Source organism: Electrophorus electricus, chromosome 8 (genome assembly GCF_013358815.1).
Source record: "Electrophorus electricus isolate fEleEle1 chromosome 8, fEleEle1.pri, whole genome shotgun sequence".
Taxonomy (NCBI): Eukaryota; Metazoa; Chordata; class Actinopteri; order Gymnotiformes; family Gymnotidae; genus Electrophorus; species Electrophorus electricus.
The window spans coordinates 14,226,855-14,243,543 of record NC_049542.1 but is presented as its reverse complement, the minus strand read 5'-3'; the positions used below and the strand labels follow the sequence as shown (position 1 = coordinate 14,243,543).

The window sequence follows — 16,689 nt, the reverse complement described above, 5'->3', positions numbered from 1 at the left end:
TGGCCCAGAAATCTCCCCCCTGATCCAGCAAGATCCACTCTCCTTGGACACGCTACTGCCTGTGACAGCATGCGTGACCACCCTCCCTGTCAACACTGTGCTTTCACGGCCTCCTGCGCAAGTCCAGGTGGCCCGCATCCCCTGTCCTACCCCAGAACCTTTGCCCAGCCTGGTGGCGCTGGCCACAGAGCACCAGCTGGAGGCCTTGCTGGAGAGTTCGCTCTCAGCAGAGGCTGAGCCCCGTGCCCTCCAACTGATGGATGAGCTGCACAGCCAGCTCCTGGAGCCTAACTCCTCCGTAGACACCAGTGAGCTGGGGTTCTCCCCCTCACCACCGCCGGCGCCCCTCCACCCTGCACGACCCACCCTGGAGCACATGGAGTGGCTGGACCTGACCGGACCTGGACCAGTGGGCATCTCTGCAGTCGCTGGTGTCTTCTCCTCTGAATTCTTGGACACGCGTGATCTGCACTGGAACTGAGGGGATGACCACACAGTTTCTGACACAGGCCTGAGCAGATATTCGAACCGACCTAGACATGATTAATGCACTGAGTACTAAAGATCTCTTGCAGATGCTACAGAATTGTTGCAGTGCACATGCTAGACACTGACCGTGAGCAGTTAAGCACCTGCTCTTTTCATCTATACCAGATATCCTTAAGATCTTGTGCACTAATGAGTATGTTTCAAGACAGAAAGAATGTTGGATATTTTTGTAAATTATTTTCTGATATTTTCAAGGTAGTTTTATGTTACAGACTCACATGGCTTTGGCAGCTTTTGTGTCATTATTGAAAAAAACCTTATAGAATGTTTTAGAATTATGGCTTAGCATATTCCTTTTGAAATGTCAGATACATTCTGTTACACTCTGTTATCTCATTTCCTTGACCTTCTTATGTCAATGGCACATGGTTTATTGTGCATTTTTGTAATCGTGTCCAAAAAGTCCCTATTTTAACATTAGTACTGTGGTCAGCACAAGAATATTTATGCATAAAATTTGGCAACTAAAGTTTTACATTAGCATCTACTCCTCATTGCATGGAGTCATGCTGGCATGTCATTGAGGCTTACAATGCCAAAGCACTGAACACATTCTTGAGTTTCCTTTTGCTGTGAAGGCCTTAAGCTCCTGGGTCATAGCCACTCAGAGTAGGAGTGCTAGGGACCCTCAGCTTGTCAGACATGCAGTATTCCTGACAACAGCACGCCTGCTCTGCTAGGGTCATAATGAGTTTGCCTACCAAGTCCAGCTTGGGGTCACTGTACAGAGAACTAAAGAGCCTACTTGTGTGATCAAGGCTAGCCAGGCCATATTCATCCTCAGCAGAAGGGAACGTGAACAGTGTAAGCCCAGCCTCTGTGTGGGTACAGAGCCATTACTGATCATTTAAAAGAATATTCATGTTGTTTAGCAGGAGTGCTGCTTTCAGCAGGAATTGTGGACCAGAGTAAGAACTGCTGCACTAATAGCTTTGGGAACAAAGACCAGTGGTATATTTGTAATATTTCTGATGGATGAGGCATGAGAACTTGGATTACTTGGAGCCACAGTGTGTCTTGGTGCTAATGTTGCTGATTCACAAAGATCTTAAGCATTAAATGAAATTTAAGATTATCTGTAATTAATTACTTCATTTTATATAAAAATGGTCTTTAGAAATCTCTCTTACCCTTTATGGTAAAATGTGAAAATATAGCACCACCTCGTGGAAATACTGAAAACAGACATTTGAATGAGCTAGGATGAACTGGTGAACTGTTTGTTTTAGCTACAGTATTATTTGGCTTTGGCTTGGCAGCTAGGAAGGCTGGTAGTATGTTGACCATAATCTGTTATCTGAAAATGCCACTGTATGCTTATTGAAAGCTGGCTTTCAAGTGGTGCCAAATATGCAGCAGTTTACCCGTATCTAGAATACGTATCTGAACAATCTATTCACTATTTACCACACATTCAAACCTATGATATGTAATGTAATGTGCTGAATGTAATTTACATAATGATTTGGATGTATTTCAGCCTTCTGCCAAAGAGGGAATGAACAGATTACTTTTTTTTCTTATCTCATGCACAACATAGATAATGTTGAGCCTTTGAAAAAACATTCCTGTAAATTCCCTTTTACAATATATATTTACAAAGGACACTTCTCAAAGATCAGCAAACACATTCTCCTTTATTTATGCTGTTGGGAGTTAAAGGTTTTCTATTGGACAGCATGTAGACCTTCATCAGAAACACAGCAGGCTTCCTGTCTACATCCAGTCGCTACTGTGTGCAACATTACAAGTTATTACAGACCGAGGTCTTTCAACACTTTCAGGTCCCATTATGCAAAAATGAGTACATGCTGGAAAACCTTTCAATAATAGCTGATAAAACTTGGTATATAGTTTGACTTTGTAGAATACAATACATCTTTTTGCACAGTGTAAATATTTCTTTATATTCAGTTTATAACTTTGGCACATATGCAACTGTAAATAATTGTTTTTGTACATATGTTTATTGTATATACAGACTTGCACCATTAAAAAAGGAACAGACTTCCTTTGTTCCCAGTGTAATCCCAGCAACACAATCTCTAAAATCTTTGTTGCTTTAAAAACTTTAGAAGTCTGTATCACATGCTAAGAGTTTGTCTCTTTCATGAAGAGCAGTGAAGCTTTCAACCTTTCGAGCTCTTAACAAAGTCAACATTGTACTTTAATCCTTTGATGGTCCCATTTGCAACCAGCTGAAAAACTCACTCAGCTGTCTGGGAAACAAGGCACTTCATTGCTGAAATCCTCCACACTCAAAGCTTGGTGCACTTGTGGATCTGACTGCGACACTTTGGACACTTGTGTACAATGTCTTTGTAGTTACTCATGCAGAAGGGAATGAGGCAGCAGCCTGCTATGCATCTGAACAAGGATCGTAAAGAAGACATAAAACGGGCATAGCCCTTTATAACCACATGCTTTTTCTATGCTCAGTGCTCACACATACACCATCAATGTCTTCTATCCCTTTACTTGCCCTGAAGCTGAATAAAGTAAATAGAACAGGAATAACATGCCAGCAATTTACAAAAGGTCTGACCACTAATGAGAATGGTAATACTGTAACATACATATATACATTTATATATTTATCAGTATGACAGAATTTGTGGTCCTTGGGAACAGAACCCAGGGCCATGGTGTTGTCAGCTCTATGTTTTACCTGCTCTAACATGTAATCACATGTGATGAAACTCACCCAAGGAAAGCACATACAAGGCACACTAGCCAGGCTGTGCTCCCTGTCATGGTGATCACCTCTGTAGTAACAAACTGTTCACAATGGGGGCATCTTGTTGGAGAGGAACATGGGGGCAGTTTTGATACGTCCATAATCACCTGAGGAGCTGAATCAGACAGACATATGACAGATGTAAATTCTTGAGAACTTAAAATTCTTTAATTACATAAGTATGGTCTCTCCTTGAATTTTGGTAGTGTTAAAACCTAAGTGAAATTGATTATGATTTGGATTATATGTCATTCTTACACAAATTAACCCAAAATGATGCAGTGGGTTGGGAAATCCTAGATGTAAAGCATCATATTTAGTAGAAAAACAACAGTGCTCACCACCCTGACAACACTATCCCCAATGAAGCATGGTGGTGGTAGTATCTTGCAAAGAGCCTTTTGGCTAGAAACTGGTCAATGTTGAAGGCCAAGTGGATGAATCCAAATAAAGTTAATTTCTTAAAGAAAATCATTTCCTGTTTGCAAGACTTGAGACTGGGATAGAGTTTAGCTTTCAACAGAACAACAACCCTAAACTACACTGTGGTGGTACACAAAGGTTTCCATCCAATCTGAAAATTCTTGAGCAATTTTGATTAGAAGAAAAGGCAAAATATCAGGATCAATATGGACTAAGCTGATACATACATATCCCAAAATATATGCACCTACAGTCATCTTGAACCTGGGTCCTATAAGCACGATAAATACATACCCTGACCACTAGACCAAAGAGCCAGCTCCCAGGCATAGCAGATTCTTCACTACCACTACACCACTAATGTTACTGAGAGTTTGTTGAGTGTTTAATTAATCTAAAATGGACCACCGAAAGTGTCTTCCAGCATTCACATGGAAGTTCATATTATCTTTTTTTTCAACTACTCCATGTTTCATGAATGACATGGTCCACTTTGGCTCATGGATCCACAAAAATGTAAAGTACCAGTCAAAAAGTGGACACACCTGATGTTTTTTTCAGTCTTGAAGTCATTTTAATCTAATGATTTATGCTTATTTTTTTTCAATACAAATATAAATGAAAGTTGACAGGCTTCATAGGATTTCCAAAAGAAAAATAAATAAATGAATAAAACAATTACACTTCTTCTAAATGCACCTTCAGCAAATAGTTTTCATTCAAAACTTTAGTCCAGATTAAAATGCTGCATATAAAATCAACTCAACATCTTTTGCTAGCTCTGGTGTAGGCGTTAATTCATACACAAATCACTCATCATGCACATACATACCCTGACACTGTTGTGCTGAAAAAGGCGAAACCAAAAGTTGCAGTTATTCAGGTGAAACCCTCCTCCATCACCTCCACTAATTCCAACCCCAGAGGACAAAATGCACGTGGGTAGCAGCAGGAGTATGTTTATACATGACAACTTCAGCTGGAAACTCAGCAACTTGATAGCAACACTGAACGATGCTAGTAACAAACTAAACAAACTAAATGTATATGCACATGTATAAAAGTGTATATACATGCAATAGATGTAGGCCCAATTATCACCTGGTGTTTCTTTTGCTTTGTCCCCCACCTGTAGCAAACAGGTGGAGTCCCCATTACTGCCCCATCATGTTTACGTATTAGTTAATACATGTACAATGTCTATTTTTTTTTCCTAACACCAAGACAGCATTACTATAGATATTGCAAATATTTTTACTCTAGACATATTACTGAGATATTTTACATTGTACTTAGATAATTAAATATCAAGTTTTCTAACCTGGATAGGGTGGGGGTTCCACAAAAAATATTTCAGTACCCATAGATGAAGGTGTGGTAGGCTCATCTATCGGAACGGTGGTGAAAGTACCACCTATAACACCATTTTAAAATATGCTATAATACATTGTGATATGTAAAATTCTGTTCAATTGAGCAAATGGCTGAAATCAGCATTAAAGATCAGCGTCCAGCATTGAACATTACCTGTAAAATGTTTAAACTCAAGTCTTTCTTGCAATTGTTGCAGTTGTCTCTTCCTTTCTGAAAGTTTCTTAAGTTCTTCCTCAATGCCTTCTTTTTCATCAACTACAGGCAACAATGACAATCAGTTCATCTTAAACACATGCTATAATTATTCAGCTAATTTTGCATGGTTACAACTTTTCAGTAACTGAAATTAATGTCCAGTCTTGCCTTACTAACCTTCCTCATGAAGGCCAGCATTCTGCCGGAATTCCGTTAGCATAATCAACAGATTGAGCCGGTTTGTGAGATGCTCCCTGCGGAATGCCAGTTCCTGTAGCTCCGCGAAAACCATCTCCAGCTGAAACTCTTTTGATTTCTCAGGCATGCTGAATGCCAAGGAAGATGCAAGTGATCTTTATCCCAACTTCCTCACAGCTCCAAACCCTGAAGATCCTGCTCCTGCGCAACCTTGAGCATCAACTGCAGCCTTATTATTACTTAATTACTTAATAACATCACAACTTAAGAACTTTATTGACAAAATTAAGGAGTATTACCGGGAAAACAAAATTTACACATAAGGAGTCTTAAGATGTACAAATAAAAATGAATACTCAACTTCGAAAGCTTCAAATGAGCTATAAAATTAATCTCAAAGAAAAGAAAATTAGATTTGAAAGTATAACCCCAGAAAGGAAATTTTAAAAATACAGTTCAAAGATCTTGATATTTGTTATAGCCAGTGTCTCAGTAGTCTGCTGGGTTTAGCCAGGAAATGCTGAACACTGGAGTTTCAGGTCACAACACCAGGAACTAGATTATAATATTTAAAGCTTGTGGTTGAATATCAACTGTCCTGAGTTCCAGGCTTCTGCACACCAGATGCTGACTGCCAAAGGGAGAACCTTAAAAAATGAGCTGTATTGGAACATAAAAAATGAAAAAGATAGATAAAGCAATAATCAACATACTGTCTAGTTTATTTTTCCCTTTCTTAAGGGGTATGTGCTCAAATGGTTATACACTCATTGTGTTTAGATTTTTAAATTTGCATCCTGATGTAAATAAGATAACTACTATATAAGTAAACAACAGCTCTCTGTTCCTCTTATACAACATGTTTTGAATATTGCAAGAACTTTGACTTTGGAATAAAATTATACATTAGCTGACCAAATTAAACTTGACTGCTTTCTCTCACCACAGGTTATATTCGTAATAAAAGACAAACCTTTATAAGTCCCTCCTTTTCATTTCTTCCTCAATTTCTTCATGAAAGTTACTTCATCTCTGTTCCTGATTCCATAGCTGATGACAGAATTATATGAGACAATTAACAACATACTATGCACAATTCTGTGGAAAAACAGGCCTCTTTGCATATGGTGTGCATGGCCCTCCAACTTCTTTTAAAAGTAGAGTCTAGATAAGTCACCAGAGCTTGCAGTGGTGTGCATGACAAGTCAGTTGATTTTCAACCTGAGATGAAAAAGAAGGATTCTGCTATTGTGAGACAGGTTTTGATGTTGTAACCATGTAGTAGTAGCATGTGTACCTATCCCAGGTTAGTTTAAGATCTGCATTCTTTTATGGAATCAGACAAAGCAACAGTGCAGATGCTTACCAGCCCCACCTGCTCGCAAGTGTAAAGAAATAAGATACATCCATAACTAACCTGGATATAACACTGTAGAAAATCTGAATCTCCATAATTTTAGGGCAATGGAGACAACTAAAAGCATTGGTCACAGAGATCTGACTATGCCTGTGTGAAAGACAGCCAGAGAACTGTATATCTGGTAAAACTTTTTTAAATAAACATTTTTTATAATGCTTTAGTACAAGTCCCATGATGAAATGAACTTGTTTGTACTTACTCCTTTAGTTTCCTTTTGTCATCTTCTAATCTTTCTCCATTAAAGACCAAGTGATAGGTTCGCCACACATATTTCCTTAAGAGAAAAAAACTTTTAATACAAACTCTCAAAAAAAAAAGAATTTTAAAGTAATTTTTAAGCAACTTGTCCTAGCAAATGAGAGAAGTACCAGCTGATGTGCTTGATGCCACCCTCACGCTGCTGCTTGAGCTCCATGTACCGCCGCAGGGCCTTTTTGAGATCCAGTACAGTGGCAGACTGAACTACCACGATGGCTGAAGAAAATTCAAATATGCTGAGTCACTGAACTGCACATGCCAAGCAAATGCTTTAACCAGTGCTAGTCATGTTTTAATAAAAGCGTTTGCACCGTTCAAGACAAATCAACCTCCATCAGAATGACCACTGCCTAAATCACAAGCGAATGACCAAAGCAGACAATGAAATTCCAGTAAGATAACAGGTTAGAGCCGCAATGTAATGTAGAACCCCACCATTTCACTGCGTGTTGTACTGTGTATGACTATGTATGTGACAAATAAACCAAACTTGAAACTAGAAGGAGTGCTGATTGCTTCAGTTTCATTGCCAGTTTAGATTGAACAACCCAAAGGTTGTTGGTAGAAGTTTTTGTTCATTTCTTTTTTGTTGTTGGACCCTGAATACTTTTTATTGATCGAAGTTAAATTAATTCTGATCAGACTCACGCATGATCTCTCCATCAGCTTTACACACACGCACAGTCATGGCCTGCCCATACTCCAGCGCAACCTGAGAGTTTACCTCCTCCAAAGTGACCTATAATAGAGATGATGGAAATAACAAAGTTAAACCAGTGGTTTAGAGCATCAGATATAATTGTTTGGGGATGTATTTAGCATAATTGATATGGGGGGGTGGAAAGCTAGCTCTGATCACCCACCTGTATTGGTAGGTCACAAAGTAGTGGGTCCTGTACTATCAAAGCCAGACCTTCTTCAAAGATATCCAAAAATTCTGAATGTGGCAAGGCCTCCTCGTCTTCCTCTTCTTCCGTTTCCTGTTTCACTTTTTCTTCAGTATTTTCATCTTCCATTTTAGTCTCATCCACATTTTTTGTTCGTGTCTCGTCTACCTTTAGTTCGTCGTCCATTTTAGACTGTACTTCAAGGACCCGATTTTCTTGTCTTTACCTTCGCCCCTGTCATCTGTGTGAAATAAATTAAACACCCTTACAATTAATTTAAAAACATTTTTTTTTCCTTTTTAACGGAAGACAAAGCAGTTTAAACCTGTGAATGGTTTATTGCATCTTAGCACACTTCAGTATCCATTTCTAATGGAAAAGTAGCTAGTTACCTATGGTGTCGAAAAGGATATAACGTTACTCGATCGTTGTTATCTTAACTAAAAATAACTAGATGCATGTGTACTTGAAACAACACAAGTCAAAGTTTACACAAAGTTTACAGCTAGGTTGGCTAGCTAGCGACAAATTTACCAATCTTAGCTAGTTACCTAGCGTTAGCTAACTTTGGTAGGTTACAGATGTTCAGTTGTGTGCGCTTTGTACATGCGTTTAGTCTTGTAGTGCTAGTTAACCACCACTATCTGCACTGTAAAATTCTAACAGTCAGTTTCTATCAGTTAGCTTAGATTAAGTAACGTGTAAGATAGCACGGTAGCTAGCTATGTAGCCTAGCCATGAGATTTTTACAAGCATGTGCGTCCCATGTTATTGAATCGAGAGTATCAAATATATGGCACACAGGTTCCCAAAGCAAATAAAGACATAAAAAAGAAAGTTAAACTACTCAAATAAATTACATTACAAACGATATAACATGCAAATTACTTGGATTTTGTTGGTTGTATTTTTAAAGTGTAATTATTTACATACATCTCTTTTGAGTCTCTCGCTTTGTTTCTTGCCGAACTCAAATAATCGGTTACACTTGCCAAAGTTAGCTTCCGTTCGTCACAGCGCTGTTCGCTAGCTAAATGTGGAAGACGTAATGAAAGCAATTATTTGTTTGTAGTACGACTGTGTTATCCTGTATCACAGCTAAAAGAAAATGCTGCTATTTTGTCCAACGTGTGGAAATGTGCTGATCGTAGAGGAGGGTCAAAGATGTTACAGGTTCGCTTGCAACACATGCCCCTACGTTCACAACATCACAAGGAAGGTAAGATAGCTAGGCTTAGCATTAGCATAACTAACTACAAATATATAACAGCAACATATGTCACTGCCTTTTGAAGTTTGTAGAGATTTTGTTCCGTTAACTTGACGATAGTCTCTAGGTGTACGCTTTGTGTTATTAGGTTAACAACAGAAAGTACCCCAAACTGAAAGAGGTAGATGACGTTCTTGGGGGCGCTGCTGCTTGGGAAAATGTAGATTCCACAGCAGGTAAGTTAGGTTAGCTAACCTAACCTAGCTAAATAATCAAAGTGTATGGACAGTAAGTTATTTCAGCAGTCTCTGTCTGATCACTATTTTCACTGTCTGATCACTATCACGATCACAAACCCTTTTCTATCTTAAATGTGTTTAACTACAGAACCTTGTCCTAAGTGCGAACATCCGAGGGCTTATTTCATGCAGATACAGACCAGATCTGCTGATGAACCGATGACCACTTTCTATAAATGCTGCAATCCACAGTGTGGTCATCGTTGGAGAGACTGAACAATCAGTGTGTACAGTGGTTTATATAGATTGTGTGCCATGAAAGGTCATGAACACAGACAACAGTCCTACGTGGTGATAGATGAGAATCTTAAGGCTCTATTTAGGTAAAATAGGCAGATTCTTTAAAAGGATTGACAAAGTGTTGCATATGAAGTTGTGAACTTATGTTGATGATTTGTAAAACAGTTTATGTTTAAATGTAATAAAACAACCACTCAGACTATTGTATTTTTTATTATTATTCTTAAAATAATATACAGTCAGATTATTCCGCTTTACATACATTACATATTCAGTTCCAGTTTAGAATGGCAACATGTACTATGCCACAAACTACCTGTAGTCACTTATCTAAAATTGATGCATTCCAGTAACACAAGCTTTACATCTAATCTGTCTTCCACAGCATCAAGCCACTTAACAAAGCACTGTAGGCCTACAGCGTTCAAAAGCATGTTGGATTAAAGGGTGTCAGCTCAGATTGTGCAAGTTCTCAAATTCAGAGGAGCATGCATACTGTTTTTGCATTAGATTGTTTTCGTCACAGAGAGGCATCCATGTGATTTTCATGTGTATGTTCATGCTGGTATCTAAATGTGTTGAGATGTGTCTTGGAAGAATAAAATATGGTTTAGTGGTGATACAACAGATAAAACAGACTGTAAAACAACATTTGATCCAAATTCCCTTCTGAACTAACATGTTATGATTCTGTTGTGGCACATTACATGCAGAATGCATGACATTGGATAATTTCTAGGAAGGGAATAAAGCTTCAAACCTGATGTATCTCTTTTCTTGCATAAAAAACTTTTTTTTTTTTAACCACAGCTAAACAGAACTTAATTTTTAAATAGTCCATATAATTAACAGTCAATCAAGCATACAGGAGGGGAAAACACACTGGTGAAAACCACTGATACATCTGTCGCAGTATTTCAGTGCTGGATAACATACCCCAAGAGTTTTAAGCAGGAGTTAGATTGATTAAGAATTAAGAAAGTTGATCTCACTACCACACTAATTATTATTACTACAGAGTAGGTGGGTCTTAGGAGATTTATTTTCCAGAGATTGTGGAGAAAAACAGTCCTCCCTGTCTTTAAATCCCAACAGTAGACATGAGTAAGTGAATGGTTAATCTGCTTTGGGTTTTGGAGGCCCAGTGCAGTGAGCAGCAGAGAGACCAACACTGAGCTCCCAATTCAGACAGGACAGGACAGCGAGTGCTGCTCGGGATTACAGCGATATCATGCATAGTGACTCCTTGCACTTTGATAGAGTTCTCTGGGCAAGCAGCTTTTCTCTGTGCTGCCACTGACAGTGGGCCCCCTTTTCCCACAAAGTACAAGCTACTACTATCACTCTAGGCTAAACAATAGACTGCTTCCTATGAACATGCTGTTTCCCCCTATTGGTCCAGATGGGAGGCAATTATTCAAACATACACAAGAGCCTGCAATGGACTATAAAGGTGGTGGTTTTTGTGAGATTTTTTTTATTTATGCTTGCTTAGCTGACTCTTGGGTCTACATTTTGACATTAATAAATGGTACGGAGATATGAAGCCCCAACAATAAGAGCCTGACAACTCACAAACAGCATAGAAGAATGATTAAGGATAATGGCTGAAGAGCATTAGAGCCATTTGTGTGATTCACAGTTTAACAGAACAGCAAATATTCCAATAAGTGCACCACGAGCATACCACAAATGATAAGACAGTGCAGCACTGATACATGAACTTTGTGCAGAACCCATCTAATATTTCTTTATTACAAAGAGCAAATTAATTTGGACATTTGCATTACATTTGCTGTCAGCTTAAGAATTTCTGCATGTAAAATTGCACAAGTCTATACAAGAGTGTGTTTCATAACCATTAATGAGCATATTAAATCTTTTGAATCCAAATAACCTCAAACTGGCAAACTAAAAATATCTTTCTGGCTGTAACATGAGCAGGAGAAATTGGATACACAAGCGATAGTCTTCACATGTAGAATGAACATCTTAGATAGCTCGACCGTGGTCGTTTTCGCCTTCACAGACGGCACTATTACAGGCTCTCATGTTAATATCTTAAAATAATGACATAAATAATATCTGAAAGTTACATTAAAAATAACACTGACCCTGAAATGTACTTGATCCTTCAGTTATGCTACGTACAGTTTCCATACAAGATTGAAAAATTGACTATTTTCATAGCCTCCCTCGACATGGCCATTTGCCACTAAAACATGCTCAACCAATACAAAAATCTTCACGCTACTTTCACAGCTCAGTACTGTTTGCATGTGCATAAAAAAAGTCCTGACTCATCGCCCCTTCTTCAGTGAAGATTTAGACTGTTCTTTTTTTATTGAATTTTGTAGCATTGCCAACTAAACCCAGGTCTCTTTGTGTAGTTATATACAGTGATTAGTGTGTGGGAGCCTGGGAAAAACAAACTGGACAACTGGCAGGGGGGTAAATGAAGCACAGCACGTGGAGTGGGGAAAGAAAGTGAAGAGAGTGCTGCAAAACAGACGAGAGTGAACCACGATGTTAGTGCAGCCACTATGGGCAGGGAGGGGAGGAACAGAGCAGTATGGGGAGGAGGGATGTCGTTAGCATATGCGTTTGTATGTGTAAATGTAGCCCTTGCAGTTGGGACAGGTATGTGTCACATCCTTGAGGTCATCAATCAGACATGGGATTAAGCAGCAGCCTAGATCACAACTGCAAGAAAAGGATGGGGGAGACAAGGTCATTTACAGCCCTCACGTAATGGTTAAATTAAAGATCGATCTATCTGTCTTTGTTATGCTACATGGAGCCAGAAAACATCTGAATGGGCCAATAGTGTTTTAAAAGAGCAGAAAGGAGTTTGTAAACTTCCCTCAGTGGTCACATATTGGTGCCTTGTTGCATGAAAAGAGAAATTTTGCATAATGGCATGTCCACAGACTATAAATAAAGACAGTCAAATTCATTTATATCCCTTCCAAATTCACTGTGGTTTTACTTATCCTATTGATAGTTGTGACAAAAAGAACACACCTTCTAGTCTTCCCAGAGGCCTGAGCAGCATCCATATGTGGCTTTAGCCTAGCCAGGACCACTTACCCCACGAAGAAGCAGAAGAGGCAGAAGAGGGTGTTCATGAGGCCTACATCATGGCTTATGCGGGTGATGATAGCCTGCTGGCAGTGGGGGCACACTGTCTGCACGGGCGCTGACTGGAACATCTCCCCCTGCAGCACCGTCACTGTGGTGGCAGCCCCCGGTGGGGCGATCACTGTGGCCGTATGGCCTGGAGTCGGGCCAAAGTGACCCGGCATTGGATGGGGGTAGTGACCAGGAGGAGGGTAGAAACCACCTGAAAAGCATGACAAGCAATGCTCACGTCTTATAAGACTTTGGTAACATTTTTTCTTACCAGAAATAGAAAGTTATCCTTAGAGTAGGTATATTATTGGTTCAGAAACATTATTATTATTATTATTATTATTAAGAAGAAGAAGAAGAAGAAGAAATCATCATCATCAATATTGCACTTTTCACTTAAGAGTTCAGAATCTCATACATAAAGTTTAAACAAAGCTCCTGTAGCAGAGATGTGGCCTTTATCAACAGTAGGCGTACCCTGGGGATGAGGCATGGGCATGGGGCCCTCACCCGGGACATGTGGGGGAACAAAGCCTGGCTGCATAGTGGCCTCGTATGGTGGAGGCCCATATTCTGGGGGCATGGTATGTCCGTGTGGGGGCCCGCTGGTTGCCATAGTTGGGCCTGCTGGAGAACCAATCACATGGCATTTTGATACCCACTGCAGTAATATATAAATTACTGTCTTTCTTTCTGTGAGAAAACAGTCTATTAAAGATTGTAGTTCAAAAAGTGAGAATTTTAGAATTCTCATGGCTTTTTCCATTCTAAGACTTTTCCTTAGTTTTTCTAAATTCAGCTGACTCTGGAAGATTAAGGCACAAATACTCTTTGAACTTCAAAGCTTGCAACAAACTAAAAACATTCAGTTCTTTTTTGTTTGAGAATCAAAGCAGTAGGACAACTAGAGTCATTAACAAGCATGGCCAGCCTTCAGTCCTAGTCTCCCTGGTTTCCTGTTGGCTTTTACCACTTTTGTAATTCAGCACCAAAGTACAGCTAGTAACGATTCCCAAGTGAAGAAACTGACAGGTCGATGCATGATTGTAGTTCCTGATTCACAGTCAAATTCAAACCCTTCTACAAATTCACAAATATGATCCTATCAGGTGGAGTGTCCAAGAAACGAAGGGAAAATAAAAAGATGTACCAGAGACTGGAGGTTGTCCATTCTTCTCCTCAATTAGAGGGGCACTAGGTGCCCCCGGGTAGGGAGGAGGGGGTTCACCAGACATACTGCTTCTCTTGGAGGAGAACTCACAAGGTAGCTCTGCTCACAGCCCAGACACAGACTCTCTCGGGGTCTCTTAAGTAAGCACAAAGGATACTTGAAGTTCAAGTATATTCTATGCCAACAGGCAGTTTTCTTTTTAAGACAACACTATTATATTGTGATGACCACTTGTTAGAAATCCATGCCATGAACCTTCTGAATTTGTAGCTAGCTAGATAAGCATCAATTCTAGTACCTTGTCATCTGCCTTCAAAATGATAACTAGCTAATTACGTTATACCACCACAAATGACAAGTTAAGATAGCTGACGCTATCTAACTAGGTGATGTCTAAAACTAATAGTCTTACATAGAAGCATCTTAATACGTTGTGGCAATAATAATTTAAAAAAACACTTAAAAACATCCCACAACACACACTGTGAAAACCACCTTGGAATGTTGCTTAAGTATTGTGTTAGTCCATATAAAATTACAATCACCATGTCACCATTCTGTTCAGAATACAAGGCCATCACTCTAACAAGTACATCCTCTGTCTTCAAATTAAAAGCTTATACATGAAAAATATTTTTTGTTACTGAGGTTCACAATTCTTACAAAGTAATAAATAAAAATGTAAACCAATCAATAACAAAAGGCTTTTAACCTACATTCCTTATCTAAAAGTTGAAGGGCCCGCAAGCTGAGGTTCCCTTTTATGAACAGTAACACCAGACAGAACCAGTTTAAGATGACAGGAAAATGCAGTACCTCCTAGGTAAAGCCTTCCCAATCAAATAAGCCTCTTCTTCTGCAAAACACCAGTGTTACCTAGAAAGCCCAAAAAGATAATTTGATAAGACACTGAGAAGTTGTACATAGTCATAATGGTAACTCCCACAATGCAAATAGCACTTTCTAAATGAAAGATAATCAGGTAAGTTGGTGCCTATACAAACTAGAGATGTCTGAGGCCAGCTCTGGAACACCACAGTACAGTTTAGGGGTGTTTAGCTATAATATATCTCATTCAGCTCAAGGGCTTCATTACAGTTTGAATCAGATTAATCAGAGCAGGGAAAACATTTCAGTGCCGTAGTCAAGAATCTAATGACCACCTACTAAAAACTATTCTTAGATACAAGATACTTCACAATAAACTAGACCATTCATCATTTTAGAAGTTTAAAACGTGCATCAAAACAACTCCCGTGGTTGTTTAGTCTAAAGCGTACACGTCTTACTTAGATTCTTACCTAAAATAATTGTATAATTCAAATGACAGAATAAGTGTAATACATTTTAGTACATTGTCATTATTTGTTTAAGTAGGAACGATCACAGTCTTACATAGACATAGCGTATTCTCTGCTCTTACACAGACATAGTAAATTTATCTGCTGTCTTACATAGACAGAGTATATTAGCTGCTGTCTTAGACATAGCGTATTCTTTGCCAGTAGGCTGCTGCTTCTTTAGCTATAAGAGCGCCGTTGCGATGATCGTTCGTTAGCAACCCAGGTCGTGAACCATTTAAATTTTAGCTAAGCGTTAAATTAGCTAGGACCCTATTCTTCTAGTACCTTCTCACACGCCATCCAAAGGGTAGCTTAGCTAGCTAATTATTAGACAGGTCAACCGATTTCGCTAACCTAGCTAGCTAACGTTTTGTAGCTAGTTATCTTATATAGTCTAAAGATAACGAACAGTCTTACATGGAAGCATTTTAGTATGCTTGTGGTAGTATTAAAAAAACTTCTGCAAAGCAATTCACTATCGCCAACTATAACTGCACTGTCAAAGAAGCTGGCTAGCTAGCATACACTATCAGAAATTAAAGTACTAGTTAACTAACCTAGCTAGATAGTAACTTGATTTCAATAGCATAGGCTAACACGAAATACACACGCCAACGTAAATTATGATTATAAAATGCACACACCCAGCTGTTAAACTACCTTATGTTAGCTTATTACCCGACTCAGTTCAAACAAGCAAATGTATGGCTATTCTCGGTTAACAGGACTGACATAAAGCTAGACAGATATCTAACTCAAGCTGAGTAGGCAGGGCTCGGTGATAATGCATGTAATGTAAACAACTGCTCTAGTTAATTAGCCAGCTTGGTTAATGTCCAGTGCTGAAACGTACAAATGACAGTTGTTGTTTTTTTATTAAACGGGTTGTCAGACATATTGACATGATGACTAGCGATCACCATGGTATCCACCCAGTAAATCTTATACATTGGATTAAATAAACTGATAACTGTCGCTATTAAATAGGTTGCGAGAATCTTTCGTTCTGTCAATTACTTGGGCCATGGTTAGCTAGCGGTTAGCTACAGTGCTGACTATCTTAGCCAATGTCAACGTACTCCGTCAAAAAATAATTTGAAATAATTTATCAGAGGCAATGTGGATGAACATAACTTTCAGTTTACCTTATAAGTGAATTTTTCCAACTTGAATATCACCTGAGAACTCCGTGAAGTTAACTCCTTCGGGAGCTAGCTCTTGAAGAGACAACCTATCTTATTTCTCCAATAATA

General features: G+C 39.0%; 4 protein-coding genes across 12 annotated transcripts in view; 2 read left to right on the top strand and 2 right to left on the bottom strand.

Moving 5' to 3' along the window:
- mrtfbb (myocardin related transcription factor Bb) overlaps positions 1-2,557 on the top strand; it is a 27,689-nt gene extending 25,132 nt beyond the window's left edge. The window contains 1 exon segment of the mRNA XM_035529179.1: positions 9-2,557. Within this exon segment, the coding sequence (XP_035385072.1) occupies positions 9-481 (473 nt within the window). The 3' untranslated portion in view covers positions 482-2,557.
- Positions 2,168-9,058, bottom strand: snrnp25 (small nuclear ribonucleoprotein 25). 7 transcript variants are annotated; one of them, XR_004776376.1, is made up of 9 exons: positions 8,975-9,058; positions 8,018-8,282; positions 7,803-7,893; positions 7,265-7,370; positions 7,096-7,170; positions 6,450-6,526; positions 5,031-6,136; positions 3,254-3,401; positions 2,168-2,916 (listed from the first exon to the last, which is right to left on the bottom strand). XR_004776376.1 is itself a non-coding variant. In XM_035529069.1 (7 exons), the coding sequence occupies exons 2-6, from the start codon at positions 8,225-8,227 to the stop codon at positions 6,469-6,471; spliced, it is 540 nt and encodes a 179-aa protein (XP_035384962.1). In that variant the 5' UTR covers positions 8,228-8,282; positions 8,434-8,809; the 3' UTR covers positions 4,923-6,136; positions 6,450-6,468. The 7 variants fall into 7 exon arrangements, 3 of the variants coding, with proteins under 3 accessions (XP_026857864.2, XP_026858192.1, XP_035384962.1); XR_004776373.1 differs by lacking the exon at positions 8,975-9,058 and adding an exon at positions 8,434-8,809; XR_004776375.1 differs by lacking the exon at positions 8,975-9,058 and adding an exon at positions 8,434-8,809 and having other exon boundaries at positions 5,237-6,136.
- On the top strand, positions 9,050-9,989 carry polr3k (polymerase (RNA) III (DNA directed) polypeptide K). The gene is made up of 3 exons (XM_026999734.2): positions 9,050-9,260; positions 9,400-9,487; positions 9,639-9,989. Exons 1-3 carry the CDS (start codon positions 9,150-9,152, stop codon positions 9,764-9,766), a joined length of 327 nt encoding a protein of 108 aa, XP_026855535.1. The 5' UTR covers positions 9,050-9,149; the 3' UTR covers positions 9,767-9,989.
- cdip1 (cell death-inducing p53 target 1) lies at positions 9,985-16,689 on the bottom strand. 3 transcript variants are annotated; one of them, XM_026999459.2, is made up of 6 exons: positions 16,582-16,689; positions 14,910-14,969; positions 14,073-14,228; positions 13,400-13,549; positions 12,881-13,133; positions 9,985-12,493 (listed from the first exon to the last, which is right to left on the bottom strand). In XM_026999459.2, the coding sequence occupies exons 3-6, from the start codon at positions 14,155-14,157 to the stop codon at positions 12,382-12,384; spliced, it is 600 nt and encodes a 199-aa protein (XP_026855260.1). In that variant the 5' UTR covers positions 14,158-14,228; positions 14,910-14,969; positions 16,582-16,689; the 3' UTR covers positions 9,985-12,381. The 3 variants fall into 3 exon arrangements, with proteins under 3 accessions (XP_026855260.1, XP_026855420.1, XP_026855343.1); XM_026999619.2 differs by having other exon boundaries at positions 13,400-13,546; XM_026999542.2 differs by lacking the exon at positions 16,582-16,689 and adding an exon at positions 16,097-16,143.